The sequence below is a fragment of the Haliotis rufescens genome, unplaced genomic scaffold (genome assembly GCF_023055435.1).
Source record: "Haliotis rufescens isolate VD_foot unplaced genomic scaffold, xgHalRufe1.0.p SCAF_51, whole genome shotgun sequence".
Classification (NCBI taxonomy): Eukaryota; Metazoa; Mollusca; class Gastropoda; order Lepetellida; family Haliotidae; genus Haliotis; species Haliotis rufescens.
In genome coordinates this window covers 1657926-1678830 of record NW_025964235.1, presented here as the reverse complement: position 1 = coordinate 1678830, position 20905 = coordinate 1657926, and the positions used below count along the sequence as shown (strand labels likewise).

The 20905-nt window shown below is 43.0% G+C and overlaps 2 protein-coding genes across 3 annotated transcripts in view; one reads left to right on the top strand and one right to left on the bottom strand.

The window, feature by feature from the left end:
* The first annotated feature begins 1723 nt into the window (after window positions 1-1723).
* On the top strand, window positions 1724-17072 carry LOC124140725 (acid phosphatase type 7-like). Of its 2 annotated transcripts, none has more exons than XM_048384901.1 (10): window positions 1724-1808; window positions 2082-2264; window positions 4204-4229; window positions 4710-4807; window positions 5634-5699; window positions 7754-7982; window positions 8278-8403; window positions 9349-9420; window positions 11108-11245; window positions 16793-17072. In XM_048384901.1, exons 2-10 carry the CDS (start codon window positions 2135-2137, stop codon window positions 16874-16876), a joined length of 969 nt encoding a protein of 322 aa, XP_048240858.1. In that variant the 5' UTR covers window positions 1724-1808; window positions 2082-2134; the 3' UTR covers window positions 16877-17072. The 2 variants fall into 2 exon arrangements, with proteins under 2 accessions (XP_048240858.1, XP_048240859.1); XM_048384902.1 differs by lacking the exon at window positions 1724-1808 and adding an exon at window positions 1834-1912.
* A 2011-nt stretch (window positions 17073-19083) lies between these two features.
* Window positions 19084-20905, bottom strand: part of LOC124140631 — an 8236-nt gene continuing 6414 nt past the window's right edge. Inside the window, exon 2 of the mRNA XM_046508294.2 lies at window positions 19084-20905. This exon is cut by the window's right edge and continues 347 nt beyond it. Coding sequence (XP_046364250.1) covers window positions 20052-20905 — 854 coding nt within the window. The 3' untranslated portion in view covers window positions 19084-20051.

The window sequence follows — 20905 nt, the reverse complement described above, 5'->3', positions numbered from 1 at the left end:
CGACCCTTAGATCTGGGGATGCGGGAAAGTGCACGTGCCTCTGATAGCCCGTCGCATGATGTCAGTCGTGTGTGTCATTAGTTGGACGCTGTTAGGTCATGTTCAGATCTACGTATCAACACAACATTAACACACAAAAAAAACCGATTCGGACCCGAAGATGTCCACAAACGCAACAGCTGTTCGGCACTTACACCTCTCCTACATATATCATATATCATATATTTACCCACACAAACAACACACACATACACACACAATATACACACACACAACACAACACACACACAAACAACACACACACAAACACATACATACACACACACATACACACATGACTATATATATATATATATATATATATATATATATATATATATATATATATATATATATATATATATATATATATATATATATATATACATATATATATATATATGTAGAGAAATTAACAAAATAATTACACGACACGGAAAGTTACCCCATCTGGTTCAGCTTCAACTTCAGTGGAAGTACTGCAATCACTTCTCCCTGAAGATTAAGGTGAAACATGCAGGAGAACTTTCCATGTGGTGTATTTTGTGAATTTCTGTACAACTGTACACCACTTATTACACACAAACACACACACACACACACACACACACACACACACACACACACACACACACACACACACACACACACACACACACACACACACACACACACACACACACACACACACACACACACACACACACACACACACACACACACACACCACACCACACCACCCACACACACACACACACACACACACACACACACACATGGTACTATACATCATATAGCCTCATGGTAGTGTATACTGGTTCGTCATTGTTTAGCTACAAGATTGCTATACCTTGTGTTTCTCCATCACTAAGTTTTGTATCCAAACAGACAGCCTCCGTGGCCTAGTGGATACAGCGTCTTCCCGGAGGAATGCTTCTTGTAGTTGCACTTCTCGCTGTTACGTCATAGACATTATGACGCCACACATACTACCGTTGTGCGTCGCCTAGGGCTACAATGTCAGTTAAACTCTCTATATATTTATATATATTTATATTATATACATATGTCTGCAGACAATCCCCCGACTATATATACATATGTCTGGAGAAATAACTTTGAATGTAGGATATTGCTCATGTAGATTTCATATTGTAGCCGCTCCCGACCAGATGGTGGTGACGTGGGTGACACTCGACGAGGCCAGCACCGCCACCGTCAACTACGGCGAGGGGAAACTCGACCAGACCCAGTACGGAAAAACCACCGTGTTCACTGATGGTGGCACAGAGAAACGTGTACTCTACATACACCGTGTACTACTGTCAGGCCTGAAGCTGGGCCACCAATACAGTGAGTAGATATAGATCCCGTGTCTACTGATGGTGGCACAGAGAAACGTGTACTCTACATTCACCGTGTACTACTGTCAGGCCTGAACCTGGGCCACCAATACAGTGAGTAGATATAGATCCCGTGTCTACTGATGTTGGCACAGAGAAACGTGTACTCTACATACACCGTGTACTACTGTCAGGCCTGAACCTGGGCCACCAATACAGTGAGTAGATATAGATCCCGTGTCTACTGATGGTGGCACAGAGAAACGTGTACTCTACATACACCGTGTACTACTGTCAGGCCTGAACCTGGGCCACCAATACAGTGAGTAGATATAGATCCCGTGTCTACTGATGGTGGCACAGAGAAACGTGTACTCTACATACACCGTGTACTACTGTCAGGCCTGAACCTGGGCCACCAATACAGTGAGTAGATATAGATCCCCTGTCTACTGATGGTGGCACAGAGAAGCGAGTACTCTACATACACCGTGTACTACTGTCAGGCCTGAACCTGGGCCACCAATACAGTGAGTAGATATAGATCCCCTGTCTACTGATGGTGGCACAGAGAAGCGAGGCCTACCTTTTTTCCAGGCCTACATTATAGTGTTCTAACGATGTGAAGATGTTTTGATGTATGCTAAATGTTTAAAGTATCTAAATACCAGGCTACAGCGCACGAGTTGTATGTTCCAGCCTACAGATGCGGGAGTGACGCCGGCTACAGCTCCCTCTTCACCTTCAGGGCGATGAAAGGGGGCAGTGACTGGAGTCCCCAACTTGCTGTCTTTGGTGACCTTGGCAATGAGAACCCACGTGCATTGCCTTATTTACAAGAAGAGGCAGAGGCTGGACACTTTGACGCCATTATGCACGTGGGTACGTGACAAGCTTGTGTTGGTGATATCTCCATATTGGTTTGTGAGAAACTTGTGTTGGTGCTATCTCCACATTGATTGGGACAAACTTGTGTTGGTGATATCTCCACATTGATTGGGACAAACTTGTGTTGGTGCTATCTCCACATTGATTGGGACAAACTTGTGTTGGTGATATCTCCACATTGATTGGGACAAACTTGTGTTGGTGCTATCTCCACATTGATTGGGACAAACTTGTGTTGGTGATATCTCCACATTGATTGGGACAAACTTGTGTTGGTGTTATCTCCACATTGATTGGGACAAACTTGTGTTCGTGATATATCCACATTGATTTGTGACAAGCTTGTGTTGGTGATATCTCCACATTGATTGGGAGAAGCTTGTGTTGGTGATATCTCCATATTGGTTAGTGACAAGCTTGTGTTGGTGATATCTCCACATTGGTTTGTGACAAACTTGTGTTCGTGATATATCCACATTGGTTAGTGACAAACTTGTGTTGGTGATATCTCCACATTGGTTAGTGACAAGCTTGTGTTGGTGATATCTCCACATTGGTTTGTGACAAGCTTGTGTTGGTGATATCTCCACATTGGTTAGTGACAAGCTTGTGTTGGTGATATCTCCACATTGATTTGTGACAAGCTTGTGTTGGTGTTATCTCCACATTGATTGGGACAAACTTGTGTTGGTGATATCTCCACATTGATTGGGACAAACTTGTGTTGGTGTTATCTCCACATTGATTGGGACAAACTTGTGTTCGTGATATATCCACATTGATTTGTGACAAGCTTGTGTTGGTGATATCTACACATTGATTGGGAGAAGCTTGTGTTGGTGTTATCTCCACATTGATTGGGACAAGCTTGTGTTGGTGTTATCTCCACATTGGTTAGTGACAAGCTTGTGTTGGTGATATCTCCACATTGATTGGGAGAAGCTTGTGTTGGTGATATCTCCATATTGGTTAGTGACAAGCTTGTGTTGGTGATATCTCCACATTGGTTTGTGACAAACTTGTGTTCGTGATATATCCACATTGGTTAGTGACAAACTTGTGTTGGTGATATCTCCACATTGGTTAGTGACAAGCTTGTGTTGGTGATATCTCCACATTGGTTTGTGACAAGCTTGTGTTGGTGATATCTCCACATTGGTTAGTGACAAGCTTGTGTTGGTGATATCTCCACATTGATTTGTGACAAGCTTGTGTTGGTGTTATCTCCACATTGGTTAGTGACAAGCTTGTGTTGGTGATATCTCCACATTGGTTTGTGACAAACTTGTGTTCGTGATATATCCGCATTGGTTAGTGACAAACTTGTGTTGGTGATATCTCCACATTGGTTAGTGACAAGCTTGTGTTGGTGATATCTCCACATTGATTTGTGACAAGCTTGTGTTGGTGTTATCTCCACATTGGTTAGTGACAAGCTTGTGTTGGTGATATATCCACATTGGTTAGTGACAAGCTTGTGTTGGTGATATCTCCACATTGGTTTGTGACAAACTTGTGTTCGTGATATATCCACATTGGTTAGTGACAAACTTGTGTTGGTGATATCTCCACATTGGTTAGTGACAAGCTTGTGTTGGTGATATCTCCACATTGATTTGTGACAAGCTTGTGTTGGTGTTATCTCCACATTGGTTAGTGACAAGCTTGTGTTGGTGATATATCCACATTGGTTAGTGACAAGCTTTTGGTCTTCATTTTCCTTTTGTAGAGCTTTGGTTAGTTAGGTTCGTGTTGGTTTTCGTGTTAAATTGCGGTATGGTATCAGACAGACAGACAGACAGACAGACAGATACACACACATCCACATCAATGTGAACTTCATTAATTATTTTCATGACGTGACGTTTCTTTTGCGGTGCAGTATCATTTGTTTACATAATTCCTTAACATCTACGCGTGGTTTTCTTTACAGGGGACTTCGCCTACGACTTTGACACCGTGAGTATCAGCTGGAGGGTGATGGGGGAGGGTGGAGAGGTCTGATGGGGAAGATGGACCGTTGGCTGTGGGTAGTGGGGGAGGTGGAGCGTTGCCTGTGGGTAGTGGGGGAAAGAGGAGTGTTGTCTGTGTGTAGTGGGGGAGGTGGAGTGTTGTATGTAGGTAGTTTGGGGGGGGGGGAGGGGGGGGAGGAGTGTTATGTGTGAGTAATACGGGAAGTTGGAGTGTTGTCTGTGGGTAGTGGGGGTGGTGGAGTGTTGTCTGTGGGTAGTGGGGTAAGGCGGAGTGTTGTCTGTGGGTAGTTGGGGGAAGGAGGAGTGTGTCGTCTGTGGGCAGTGGGGTAAAGTGGAGTGTTGTCTGTGGGTAGTCGGGGAGGTGGAGTGTTGTCTGTGGGTAGTCGGGGAGGTGGAGTGTTATGTGTTGGTAATAGGTAAGGTTTGAGAGTTGTCATGAGAAATAAATAACATGAACCGTTTCCAGGATAATGCCCGACTCGGAGATGAGTTCATGCGTCAGTTGGAGCCCGTCGCTGCCATGGTGCCGTATATGGTGTGTGTTGGCAACCATGAAAACGCATAGTGAGTACTTCCGTTACGTCACATTTGGTAGCAGAGATATCGATGTAACGGGGACATCATATACAACAAAAATGATAAATTTGCTTCTAAAACTAATTTATTTCACAAGTGAGCAGAACTACTGACTCCACATGAGTCCGTAGACCGTCAGTAAAAATCCAAGATGGTTGATACTGACCTATGTGAGACCGTACACCGTCAGTAACAGCCATCTTGGATTTTCCAACACCCACCTCACATATTTCACATGGAAATGCTAGTTTTGTGTTTTACTATCATTAATTGTGATGTGCAAGGACATTAATCTGATTTTTAGATCTAGTTCGTGACCTTTTTGATAAAAATTATAGTTAAAATTTTCAACAAGGTTTGGCCTCTAAGGTTTGAAGAGTGGTCTCCCTTGGACATCAGCAATGGCTGTCAAACGCTTTGCTTGTAGCACCGATGAGGAAATCTCTGATAAAAGGCAAAATGTGCGATATAGATACCAGAGAGTGTAAACTTATCGACATAATAAATTCGTTATGGTGTTTTTAGTTGCCGTATGCGGTGTCATATTAGGTTAGCATAAACAAACATTCTGGTAACCTAATATGGCACCGTACATAGCAACTGAAGACACCATGACCAACAGTATATCTATATAGCTGCAGGACTCCCCCCCCCCCCCCCCCCCCCCCACCTCACCCACGGGACGTCTGGCAGCCCCATACGCCTTGTCACGTGACCATATAGGTGTGTTGCTATTTGTCTTGTTGCTATCTGTTGTAAAACAAACGTAAATACTTGCAGCATCTTTACATACGACACATACCTCCTCTTTCAGCAACTTCTCCAACTACAGGAACAGATTCACAATGCCTGGCGGTGATGGAGAGGGCATGTATTTCAGGTAGGAATATTTAACCATTACAAGCCAGATGTGCCTATTTTGTATGGATATTAGCATCAGCCTGCGATATAAAACCTCAGACACCCTACTGCCTATCACCCATTATTTCTACATACTAGTCTCACAAAACCACACACGGCCGTTAATGTGAATGTGTTCTCAATATATTCAATATAATTGAACATCAGTGAATCTGGGCATGCGCGCATACACGCATTTACTGGTGAAGCGTGCACACACACATCGTTACACAGACACACATTGACAAGTGTCACACAGACACACACTTACTTGTGAAGCATACACACAGCGTTACACAGACACACACTGACAAGTGTTACACAGACACACACTGACAAGTGTCACACAGACACACACTTACTGGTGAAGCATACACACAGAGTCACACAGACACACATTGACAAGTGTTACACAGACACACATTTACTGGTGAAGCGTGCACACACACATCGTTACACAGACACACATTGACAAGTGTCACACAGACACACACTTACTGGTGAAGCATACACACAGCGTCACACAGACACACATTGACAAGTGTTACACAGACACACACTGACAAGTGTTACACAGACACACATTTACTGGTGAAGCATACACACAGAGTCACACAGACACACATTGACAAGTGTTACACAGACACACATTTACTGGTGAAGCGTGCACACACACATCGTTACACAGACACACATTGACAAGTGTCACACAGACACACACTTACTGGTGAAGCATACACACAGCGTCACACAGACACACATTGACAAGTGTTACACAGACACACACTGACAAGTGTTACACAGACACACAATTACTGGTGAAGCATACACACAGAGTCACACAGACACACATTGACAAGTGTTACACAGACACACATTTAGTGGTGAAGCGTGCACAGCGTCACACAGACACACATTGACAAGTGTTACACATACACACATTTACTGGTGAAGCGTGCACAGCGTCACACATACACACATTGACAAGTGTTACACAGACACACACTGACAAGTGTTACACAGACACACACTGACAAGTGTTACACAGACACACACTGACAAGTGTTACACAGACACACATCGACAAGTGTTACACAGACACACATTTACTGGTGAAGCATACACACATAGCGTTACACAGACACACATTGACAAGTGTTACACAGACACATTTACTGGTGAAGCGTGCACAGCGTCACACATACACACATTGACAAGTGTTACACAGACACACACTGACAAGTGTTACACTGACACACACTGACAAGTGTTACACAGACACACACTGACAAGTGTTACACAGACACACATTGACAAGTGTTACACAGACACACACTGACAAGTGTTACACAGACACACATTGACAAGTGTTACACAGACACACATTTACTGGTGAAGCGTGCACAGCGTCACGCAGACACACATTGACAAGTGTTACACATACACACATTTACTGGTGAAGCATGCACACAGACAAACATTGACAAGTGTTACACAGACACACATTTACTGGTGAAGCATACACACAGCGTCACACAAACACACATGGACAAGTGTTACACATACACACATTTACTGGTGAAGCATACACACAGCGTCACACAGACACACATTGACAAGTGTTACACAGACACACATTTACTGGTGAAGCATACACACACAGCGTTACACAGACACACATTGACAAGTGTTACACAGACACACATTTACTGGTGAAGCGTGCACAGCGTCACACAGACACACATTGACAAGTGTTACACAGACACACATTTACTGGTGAAGCATACACACAGCGTCACACAGACACACATTGACAAGTGTTACACAGACACACATTTACTGGTGAAGCGTGCACAGCGTCACACAGACACACATTGACAAGTGTTACACAGACACACATTTACTGGTGAAGCGTGCACAGCGTCACAGAGACACACATTGTCAAGTGTTACACAAACACACACAGCGTCACACAGTCACACATTGACAAGTGTCACACAGACACACATTGACAAGTGTTCCACACATCTGCAGCTGGAACATCGGCCCCGCCCACATCATCAGCTTCTCCACTGAGGTGTACTACTACGGCGTGAGTACAGAGAGCATCCGCGCCCAGTACGAGTGGCTGGAGAAGGACCTCCAGGCGGCCAACCTACCGGGCAACAGAGCAGCTCGGCCATGGATCATCGTGATGGGCCACAAACCCATGTACTGCTCCAACATGGGGGAGGAAGCCCTGTGTGACAACGTCAACAACCCGGTACGTCGACCACCGACATCACTACGGGGACCAACATGGCTGGCTTCACTCTTCAAATTATAATCAGTAAAGTAGACAGTCACCCAAACGGATTTGATTCACTTTTGTCATCAGTGAATTAACATTTTTCCCCGACATTATTATGACAGTGAGAGTCTTTGACTTCTCCATGACGTATTAACTACAAGACGCTGGTTGTTTTATCAAAAGAAAGGTGGCTTAATAAAAGGAATATATTTTGCATGTGAACAAAGCGGTACTTTGACGCTCTAGTTTGAGATATATCTGTTCACAGATCAGAAATGGCAACAAGTACTACCCTGCTAGTCTAGAGGAGTTGTTCTACAAGTATGGCGTGGACCTGGAGTTCTATGCCCATGAACATTCGTACGAGCGGCTTTGGCCAGTGTACAAGACCAAGGTGGGTACACTGTCTGCATCGAGAACCTGCCTACATCCACAAACCTACCATGTCCACATCCTGCACAGGATATTCCCAAACTCTCAATACCTGTTTGCAATATGGACGTCTCGAAGTCCCACACGATCACGTCTACATCCGGATCACTGAGCTGCGCCCCCTAGTGAAGGTGACATGTCCTCATCTCAATTCAAATATGTGTTTTAATTCAGATATTCATCACTAAGGTCGACGTTAAATCTTGATTTGTATGTTTACTCAAACTATTGAAGTTACAGAAATGAAATGTAACACACTGGTCTTACTGGTCATGAATTCAAAATAATGAGTTCGAGAATAAGGTTCTTAAATTATTGTTTTTCAGAATTTTCCTCCTTGCTCGCTGCTTTTTAAACTGGTGCAGAGTGTCTGCAATGGGGACATTTTTTCAGAAACTTCTGAAGTTATATGAATATATGTTCACAAGCTTTTCTTAGAAGAGATACTTTTTAAGAATGAGTTCGAAATTGGGGCCGTAAATTTTGTATTTCCAGAGTTACGTATATGTTTTCAGATATTGTGTACACACAGTTGCAGACTTTGGTCTATTTTTCTTTATTAAATGCATGGTGTCTCTAATAGGGAATTTTTCTCAGAAACTACTGAAGTTACAAAGATACTCATCTTTGTTTGAAAATGTAATGCATAATTGATTATTTTGTGTGTATTTATTGTGTAATTAATAAAGCAACCCTTGTGCCCATCTCTTTATGTGGATATATAGGACTCTTTTTTCTATAGCTAACATGAACTTCCATGTTAGTCACTATTATATGAACAAACATAATTCTAATGTGCCCCGTGGCGGGGTATAGTGATAACGCTGTTTTCTTGTTTTAAATGGTTTTGTATAAAAAAAATTATGATAGGATGATGTACACTTTATTTCCATGGCATGATTTTCAGATTTGCAACGGCAGCATTGACAAGCCCTACGTCAACCCCAAGGCGCCCGTGCACATTGTTACTGGATCTGCCGTGAGTCCAGGGGAAACAGTTGATATGTACAAATGTTGCTACAAATATATATATATATATATTGTTAGGTTTCAGTGCAGCAAACAATTGGTATATATATAATTTATATACATATGGTATATTTAATGTTGAAGAGAATTATATATGTAATGCTGAGGACAATAATATAAACTGACGTCCAAAAGACACTTTACCAAAGTTTTAAATCGCTTAGTTTTTAAAACCACAAAAGAAATATGCATGAAGTAAACCGTAGCTAAAGATCTAAATCTCAACCAATCAACTTGTATACTGGCAGTCATACAGCATCCGATATTGGCATGACAGTTGCCCGAACTGAGGTGGGGTAGCAAAACAAGCTTTCCACATCATCGACAAAGGGCACACATCTAAAATCGCTCAATGTTCAATGACACGTCACATTAATAGCGTGTATGACTGCCCCTGATACAAGACACACAAGAAAGAGTCAGTCGTCTGATGACGTCACGTGGAATACGTCGCCATTCTTCTTTGAGGGCCTGGATCATTTCTTGTCGGTTGTGGTCGCTGCCGAACAAGGCGATCCATGACATCCCAGAGGTATTGTATGGAGGACATGTCGGTGGAGCGCACAGGCCAGGGCAACACGTTGACGTTGTTGGCTGCAAGGAAGTTCTGTACGATTCGGGCTGTATTGGGTCTGGCATTGTCATGCTAAAAAAGGACACCGCGTGGCAGCCGTTGTAGAAAATTAATGGTTGGACAGTCGGACGAAGAATGTCATCCATGTAAAGCTGAGGTGTCAGATTTCCGTTAAAGATGACCAGTGATGTTCGCTCCTGCCCACAAATTCCGCCCAGCACCATAACACCCCATCCACCAGACCGCACGACATCCTGAACGCACCCTGCCGCGATTCGTTCTCTCCTTCGGCGATATAGGCTGTCTTCTGTCAGCTCTGAACAAACAGAACCGGTTTCATCAGCTGCCAACGACGTAAAGTCCGGGCCCATCACAATCTCTGACGACGATCTTTCGCTGTCAATAAATATCCTCTGTAAGGTCTGTAAGCCCTAATTCACTGAGGCCTGAGTCCTGAGTCCTGGTTGTCGACTAACCATATGCCCTAAGGCATTCGTCGCTGATGACGTCAATGTCAGGAAACGATTCCGGAGATGCAAAGTACCAACAAGTACCGGTCTTCATTGGGCGAAGTTACCCTTGGTCTGCCTGTTCTTGGCCTGTTTGATGTCTGACCGGTCTGTAACGTTGCATCAGGTTAATTAGAGCAACTCGGGAGCTAGCAATGTGCGCATGTGTGGCTCCGATCTGTGTCATACCCAGGGCCCGTTCGCGTTGTTGGGGTGTCTGGCGTGGTATTCTATGGTGGTGTTTTATTAGTGTGAGTGTCTGGCATTTATATACGGCGCCACCCATATTCCACGTGTAGTTTCGACTGTCCAAGCTGCACATGTTTTAAACGTTTTCGCATTTTCTTAAATAAATACTTAGCGTGGAAGTGTGTCACTTTCTGAACGGGGCATTCTTGTGTTTGGTCGATGTGTTTTGCATTTATTTGAACTTGTGCTTTAACATTTTTGCAATTTGTTTTTTAAGTGGTAAAGTTTCTTTGACTTTCAGTTTATGTGAAACGGGGGTCAATGTAGGGATGTAGCATAAAGACACAACTGTTGGTTTATTTCAGGGTGACATAGAAGGACAAACAAAATTTGAACATACACTGTTCCCCTGGACCGCTTTCCACACAGACGACTATGGGTACACCCGAGTGACAGTGCAGAATACAACACATCTCTACCTGGAGGAAATGTCGGTTGACAAGGTCTGTCCCGTCAGGAATCACTGCACATGATCTCTGAAAAGTACATGTAGGAGTCATATATTGCCCAACACATGATCTCTGAAAAGTGCATGTAGGAGTCATATATTGCCCAACACATGATCTCTGAAAAGTACATGTAGGAGTCATACATTGCCCAACACATGATCTATGACAAACACGTGTACATATATTGCTCAACACGTGATCTCTGAAAGGTACATGTAGGAGTCATATATTCCCCAGCACGTGATCTATGACAAACACGTGTACATATATTGCCCAACACGTGATCTCTGAAAAGTCCATGAAGGAGTCATATATTGCCCAACACATGATCTCTGAAAAGTACATGTAGTAGTCATATATTGCCCAACACATGATCTCTGAAAAGTACATGTAGGAGTCATATATTGCCCAGCACATGATCTCTGAAAAACACGTGTACATATATTGCCCAGCACGTGATCTCTGAAAAACACGTCTACATATATTGCCCAACACATGATCTCTGAAAAGTACATGTAGGAGTCATATATTGCCCAACACGTGATCTCTGAAAAGTCCATGTAGGAGTCATATATTGCCCAACACATGATCTCTGAAAAGTGCATGTAGGAGTCATATATTGCCCAACACATGATCTCCGAAAAGTACATGTAGGAGTCATATATTGCCCAACACATGATCTCTGAAAAGTACATGTAGGAGTCATATATTGCCCAACACATGATCTCTGAAAAGTACATGTAGGAGTCATATATTGCCCAGCACGTGATCTCTGAAAAACACGTGTACATATATTGCCCAACACATGATCTCTGAAAAACACGTGTACATATATTGCCCAACACATGATCTCTGAAAAGTATATGTAGGAGTCATATATTGCCCAACACATGATCTCTGAAAAGTACATGTAGGAGTCATAAATTGCCCAACACGTGATCTCTGAAAAAACACGTCTACATATATTGCCCAACACATGATCTCTGAAAAGTACATGTAGGAGTCATATATTGCCCAACACATGATCTCTGAAAAGTACATGTAGGAGTCATATATTGCCCAGCACGTGATCTCTGAAAAACAAGTTTACATATATTGCCCAACACGTGATCTCTGAAAAACACGTGTACATATATTGCTCAACACATGATCTCTGAAAAACACGTGTACATATATTGCCCAACACATGATCTCTGAAAAGTACATGTAGGAGTCATATATTGCCCAACACATGATCTCTGAAAAGTACATGTAGGAGTCATATATTGCCCAACACATGATCTCTGAAAAGTACATGTAGGAGTCATATATTGCCCAACACGTGATCTCTGAAAAGTCCATGTAGGAGTCATATATTGCCCAACACATGATCTCTGAAAAGTGCATGTAGGAGTCATATATTGCCCAACACATGATCTCCGAAAAGTACATGTAGGAGTCATATATTGCCCAACACATGATCTCTGAAAAGTACATGTAGGAGTCATATATTGCCCAACACATGATCTCTGAAAAGTACATGTAGGAGTCATATATTGCCCAGCACGTGATCTCTGAAAAACACGTGTACATATATTGCCCAACACATGATCTCTGAAAAACACGTGTACATATATTGCCCAACACATGATCTCTGAAAAGTATATGTAGGAGTCATATATTGCCCAACACATGATCTCTGAAAAGTACATGTAGGAGTCATAAATTGCCCAACACGTGATCTCTGAAAAAACACGTCTACATATATTGCCCAACACATGATCTCTGAAAAGTACATGTAGGAGTCATATATTGCCCAACACATGATCTCTGAAAAGTACATGTAGGAGTCATATATTGCCCAGCACGTGATCTCTGAAAAACAAGTTTACATATATTGCCCAACACGTGATCTCTGAAAAACACGTGTACATATATTGCTCAACACATGATCTCTGAAAAACACGTGTACATATATTGCCCAACACATGATCTCTGAAAAGTACATGTAGGAGTCATATATTGCCCAACACATGATCTCTGAAAAGTACATGTAGGAGTCATATATTGCCCAACACATGATCTCTGAAAAGTACATGTAGGAGTCATATATTGCCCAGCACGTGATCTCTGAAAAACAAGTTTACATATATTGCCCAACACATGATCTCTGAAAAACACGTGTACATATATTGCCCAACACGTGATCTCTGAAAAACACGTGTATATATATTGCCCAACACGTGATCTCTGAAAAACACGTGTACATATATTGCCCAACACATGATCTCTGAAAAACACGTTTACATATATTGCCCAACACATGATCTCTGAAAAACACGTCTACATATATTGCCCAACACATGATCTCTGAAAAACACGTCTACATATATTGCCTAACACATGATCTCTGAAAAGTACATGTAGGAGTCATATATTGCCAAACACATGATCTCTGAAAAGTACATGTAGGAGTCATATATTGCCCAACACATGATCTCTGAAAAGTACATGTAGGAGTCATATATTGCCCAACACATGATCTCTGAAAAGTACATGTAGGAGTCATATATTGCCCAACACATGATCTCTGAAAAGTACATGTAGGAGTCATATATTGCCCAGCACATGATCTCTGAAAAACACGTGTACATATATTGCCCAACACATGATCTCTGAAAAACACGTGTACATATATTGCCCAACACATGATCTCTGAAAAGTATATGTAGGAGTCATATATTGCCCAACACATGATCTCTGAAAAGTACATGTAGGAGTCATAAATTGCCCAACACGTGATCTCTGAAAAAACACGTCTACATATATTGCCCAACACATGATCTCTGAAAAGTACATGTAGGAGTCATATATTGCCCAACACATGATCTCTGAAAAGTACATGTAGGAGTCATATATTGCCCAGCACGTGATCTCTGAAAAACAAGTTTACATATATTGCCCAACACGTGATCTCTGAAAAACACGTGTACATATATTGCTCAACACATGATCTCTGAAAAACACGTGTACATATATTGCCCAACACATGATCTCTGAAAAGTACATGTAGGAGTCATATATTGCCCAACACATGATCTCTGAAAAGTACATGTAGGAGTCATATATTGCCCAACACATGATCTCTGAAAAGTACATGTAGGAGTCATATATTGCCCAGCACGTGATCTCTGAAAAACAAGTTTACATATATTGCCCAACACGTGATCTCTGAAAAACACGTGTACATATATTGCCCAACATGTGATCTCTGAAAAACACGTGTACATATATTGCCCAACACGTGATCTCTGAAAAACACGTGTATATATATTGCCCAACACGTGATCTCTGAAAAACACGTGTACATATATTGCCCAACACATGATCTCTGAAAAACACGTTTACATATATTGCCCAACACATGATCTCTGAAAAACACGTCTACATATATTGCCCAACACATGATCTCTGAAAAACACGTCTACATATATTGCCTAACACATGATCTCTGAAAAGTACATGTAGGAGTCATATATTGCCCAACACATGATCTCTGAAAAGTACATGTAGGAGTCATATATTGCCCAACACATGATCTCTGAAAAGTACATGTAGGAGTCATATATTGCCCAACACATGATCTCTGAAAAGTACATGTAGGAGTCATATATTGCCCAACACGTGATCTCTGAAAAACACGTGTACATATATTGCCCAACACATGATCTCTGAAAAACACGTGTACATATATTGCCCAACACGTGATCTCTGAAAAACACGTCTACATATTGCCCAACACGTGATCTCTGAAAAACACGTGTACATATATTGCCCAACATGTGATCTCTGAAAAACACGTCTACATATTGCCCAACACGTGGTCTCTGAAAAACACGTGTACATATATTGCCCAACATGCGATCTCTGAAAAACACGTGTACACATATTGCACAACACATGATCTATCGAATATACTTGTAGGAGCCATGTATTGCACAACACCTGATCTATCAAATACACTAGTAGAAATCACGTATTGTACAACACATGGTTTATCAAATATACTTGTAGGAGTCACATATTGCACAACAAGTGATCTATCAAATATACTTGTAGGAGCCATGTATTGCACAACACATGATCTATCAAATATGTTTGTAGGAGTCACGTATTGCACAACACATGATCTATCAAATATACTTGTCGGAGTCATATACTGCACAGCACATGATCTATCAAATATGCTTGTAGGAGCCATGTATTGCACAACACATGATCTATCAAATATGCTTGTAGGAGTCACGTATTGCACAACACATGATCTATCAAATATACTTGTCGGAGCCATATACTGCACAATACATGATCTATCAAATATACTTGTAGGAGCCATGTATTGCACAACACATGATCTATCAAATATGCTTGTAGGAGTCACGTATTGCACAACACATGATCTATCAAATATACTTGTCGGAGTCATATACTGCACAGCACATGATCTATCAAATATGCTTGTAGGAGCCATGTATTGCACAACACATGATCTATCAAATATGCTTGTAGGAGTCACGTATTGCACAACACATGATCTATCAAATATACTTGTCGGAGCCATATACTGCACAATACATGATCTATCAAATATACTTGTAGGAGCCATGTATTGCACAACACATGATCTATCAAATATGCTTGTAGGAGTCACGTATTGCACAACACATGATCTATCAAATATGTTTGTAGGAGTCACGTATTGTACAACACATGATCTATCGAATATACTTGTCGGAGCCATATACTGCACAACACATGATCTATCAAATATACTTGTAGGAGCCATGTGTTGCACAACAAATGATCTATCAAATATGCTTGTAGGAGTCACGTATTGCACAGCACATGATCTATCAAATATACTTGTAGGATATATGCGTTGGTATGACAACAACGGTTTTCAGTCGGTGGATGTCGGATATATGCGTTGGTATGACAACAACGGTTTTCAGTCGGTGGATGTGGGATATATGCGTTGGTATGACAACAACGGTTTTCAGTCGGTGGATGTCGGATATATGCGTTGGTATGACAACAACGGTTGTCAGTCGGGTGGATGTGGGATATATGCGTTGGTATGACAACAACGGTTTTCAGTCGGTGGATGTCGGATATATGCGTTGGTATGACAACAACGGTTTTCAGTCGGGTGGATGTGGGATATATGCGTTGGTATGACAACAACGGTTGTCAGTCGGGTGGATGTGGGATATATGCGTTGGTATGACAACAACGGTTTTCAGTCGGGTGGATGTGGGATATATGCGTTGGTATGACAACAACGGTTGTCAGTCGGGTGGATGTGGGATATATGCGTTGGTATGACAACAACGGTTGTCAGTCGGGTGGATGTGATGGCGGCGGGGACCAGTTGGCTGGCCGCCCGAACCACGGGTATAACGACGACAGTTTTCAGTCGGGTGGATTTAACTTGGCGGGTATTACTTGGTTGGTCGTCAGAAATGTGAAGAAGTTGATTCTAGTTGTGTTTTTTTCTTGCAGAAGGGGGCTGTGATTGATAAGGCGTGGATAGTACGTGACTCTCACTCGGCCGGCCAGTTCAACTGTCAGGCGGTTCCCAGGTAGCCACGCGGAGGTCTCTCCAAGTCTTCGGCAGAAATCAAGCATCTGTACTCCAATGATTAACTCACGGAGGCGACGATAACTTAATGTCATTTTATCATGCGATATAATGCATTGTGAATATTATTTTTACAACTTTGATGATAATACAATGTGTTTTAAATGACCAATAGTATAAGCAAATAAACATTAAACATTACTTTGCTGTGATTGTTTGGATTCAGAACATAGCGGTAGAAAAACTTCCGGGACAGAAGCAACCATCTAGAAATAACGAGGTCGAAACACACGCATAACCATGTAGCTAGACCAGAATATATAGCATATACCGTGAGCCACACCCACACGCATAACCATGTAGCTAGACCAGAATATATAGCATATACAGTGAGCCACACCCAAGGGGTCCCTGGTTTGTTGGTTGCCCTACCGAGTGGTATATTGTCAGGGGGAATGCTGGTTTGTTGGTTGCCCTACACAGTGGTATATTGTCAGGGGGAATGCTGGTTTGTTGGTCGCCCTACACAGCGGTATATTGTCAGGGGGAATGCTGGTTTGTTGGTTGCCCTGCACAGTGGTATATTGTCAGGGGGTATGCTGGTTACTGTATACTCTTCAAAAAGAGAAACGCAGTTCGGAAATCTTTGGCCATAAAAGCAAAATTCGCGGACCAAGACGTGCAAAATGAAGAGGTTTAATATCGTATAGTGTCAGTATATTATAGGGTCTTTGCTTGCCTGGCATCGGCGTCAATCGAACAGTGACAGTTCAACAACATGCCGACATTAACAATAGTGCAAAGAAACAAGGCCGCTTGCAGGCAGGGGAATCCCGATCAGCTGTAGCCAGGGTTTTCAATGTAGCGCCCAGCACCATCACCATGGGATCGGTTTCAACAGCATGGGTCAACACGTGATCGGCCAAGGTCGGGACGACCATGAGTACCACCCCCACCCAATATCCATACATCCGACTGCGCCACCTACGTGAAAGGACGGCCACAGCCACCTCAACCGCATCCCGAATACCCGGACTGCGCAGAAACTCCGACCAGAACGTACGTGCTGTAAGAGCAGCAGGTCTAAACGTCCTGTTTGATGCGTCATATTGAGTAGACAACATCGTCAACAACGACTGCATTGGTGTCGTCAAAACAGGGTATGGCTTCAACTGCGATGGAGAGATGTATGGTTCAGCGACGAATCAAGATGTCTCCTCCGTCGAAGGGATGGAAGAGCACGGGTCTGCAGACGTCGGGGCGAACGTTACGCCGGAAACTGCGTACAGGAAGTGGACATGTTTGGTGGGGTAGCGTTATGATGTGGGTGGATATCTCTCATCATGGCAGAACAGTTTTGGTCCATATCCAGGGCAGTCTTACGGCTCAACGATACATCAACGACATTCTCCTGCCACACGTCCTCCCAATTGCAGCAAACGACAACGGTGTACACCAGCAGGACAACGCTAGACCGCATACAGCACGGTTCACAAAAGCCTGTGTACATAACAACAACGTTGACGTTCTCCCCTGGCCTTCCAGGTCCCCGGATGTGAATCCGATACAACACCTGTGGGATGAATTGGATAGACGGCGATGTCAACCACAACCCAAGACGTTGCAGCAGTTGGCTTTTGCCTTGCAGGCCGAGTGGGCTACCATTCCCCAGGATGTATTTCGCATACTCGTCTCGTCCATGGTCAGGAGATGTCAGGCCGCTGTCGATTCCAACTGGGGATATACGCGTTATTGATGGTAGCTGACATTCACCTTGGACTTGGACCGATAACTGAGATGACTACAATCACCAAGTGTTCTCTCCACAACATTTTGGCTCAATACCTTGTACGGTTCCTCGTATAAATGTATTTTCCTATCTCAAACAAATCTGGCTTTGCGTTTCTCTTTTTGAAGAGTATACAATATATGTTGTAGGTGTTATACCACGCACCGACCACGCACAAAAACCTCATACATCCCGAGTGATCCTGCTACAACGAATTTATCTTGCCGACATGTTTCAGTGCGCTATTACTGGACCACTCTCAAGGGGTTCCTCGTCTGTTGGTTGCCCTACACAATGGTATTCATACGCGGGGCCACCCAAGTGTGTTAAAGTTCTGCAGAGGGACAAATGTTCCCTGTAAACGTTGTAATAAGAAGTAGTCTTGTACAAATGAAAATCAAATTAAAATACAGACAAAACATGTTCACAGATAATTATTTATTGATATAAGACGCATTGTGAATATAAAAAATAATGTATATTTATACTTTAAAGAATGTTGTATATTTTATGTCCGCTTCAGAATCTCGTGAAGCATCGTGAGGTTGTATAACATGTGTAAAATAGCCTCGAATACGTGATGCTCATTGTCTACGTTCTGCGCATGACACGTTATTATACCCAAGATAACGTTTACGTTGGACATACGTCACACCTGCATTATACGCTAGATAATGTATTCTTTAGACATGCGTCACGTGCAATGGTCAGGTATATTATGTATACGGTATGCACGTGTTACACGTGCATCAAACCTGAGATAATATACACGGTATGCACGCGTCACACGTGCATTATCCCTAAGATAGTGTATGAGTTATTCACGTGTCACACGTGCATTACACCCGGAATAATGCACGTTATGCACACGTGACACGTGCTTAAAACGCTAGTGTATACGTTAACCCCGCGTCACTCGTGTATTAATATCTGGAAAGTGTACACGTTATTTACGTGCCACACGTGCGTTATATCCCAGATACCGTTACGTTCTGCACGTTCCCCCCATGCATTATCCTTTAGATAATGTGTACGTTGTGCACGTGTCCACCACGTGTTCATTATACAATATCTGCCCTGGGGGGATCACTGCTCAACCGTGACTTATACACCTGAAGGTGTAAGAAACCGACACCTGAACGTGTAACAAATCTGAAATCTGTCTAGAGGGACCAACTGGCAACACGTTGAAGTCGATTGTTGTGAATATCGTCACATTCAGAAATGATGTATAACATATTTTTTTTCTACATAAGTCTTCAAAAAATTGTATGAGCCCTTTATAATCCAATGTCTAATACTACATATTCAACGAATACAGCATAACGTAATATACACTATTAGCATTGCCGACGTCATTGCATCCGATCGTTCATGGGAGCTCGAGGGGTTTAATCGTTTAGGAAATCATCAGTTATTATAGCCATGTCGTCGTTGACGAAGATGCTGGTGGGGGTGCTCGCTAATGCTTCGCCGTTTGTCGTCAAGACGTCTGTAAGTGGGTTAATGTCCGAGTATGTTGGCAGTTGACTATAGGGTGGCATGCTCCAGATCAGACCCCCCGCAGACTCCCCAACAGTGCTGTATGGGTACGGAGGCGCCGGTCTCGTCATTGCCTCGCAACACTGCTCTCCTAAACATGAAGGGACACCGTTCTCCAGGGGACTACAGTCAGTATCTACCACTGCATCTATACAACTGTTTACACGTTGTACACTGTGTTGTACATTGTGTTGTATGGGGAAGATGACGTCAGTCAGGGGGGGAAGGTCACTCTCAGGTCGTTTGACGTCATTAATGCCATGAACAGTATCAGTACCTTCAGTGTGCGTCCTTGACCTATAACAGGTACTTGTCTCCGTCCTCCCCTGGGAGTCAAACACACAGCGGGTATAAGCACCTGGTACACTATCCTGGATATTTCCCTGGTCACGCTCTGTTGTCTCTTGAGAACTCTGTTGGATATCCACGACACGGTCAGGTTGTTCCAGTTTGCTGGCAACAGTACCGCCCTCCACAACAGGCCCACCGCCGTGCAGACTATTGGGCGCACCGTCAGTAACAACGTCAGTAACAACGTCGGTAGCACCGTGATGACCAGAATCAGCAACAACGGCGTCAGTCGTCTGTGCACAGGTTTCCCCTGCGGCAGGAGGACCATCTCCAGCACTGCCCGACTCTCCCAAGACCTGCCGGAGTGCCGCGATGTAGTTAACAGCCAGACGCAACGTTGTGATCTTGGTGA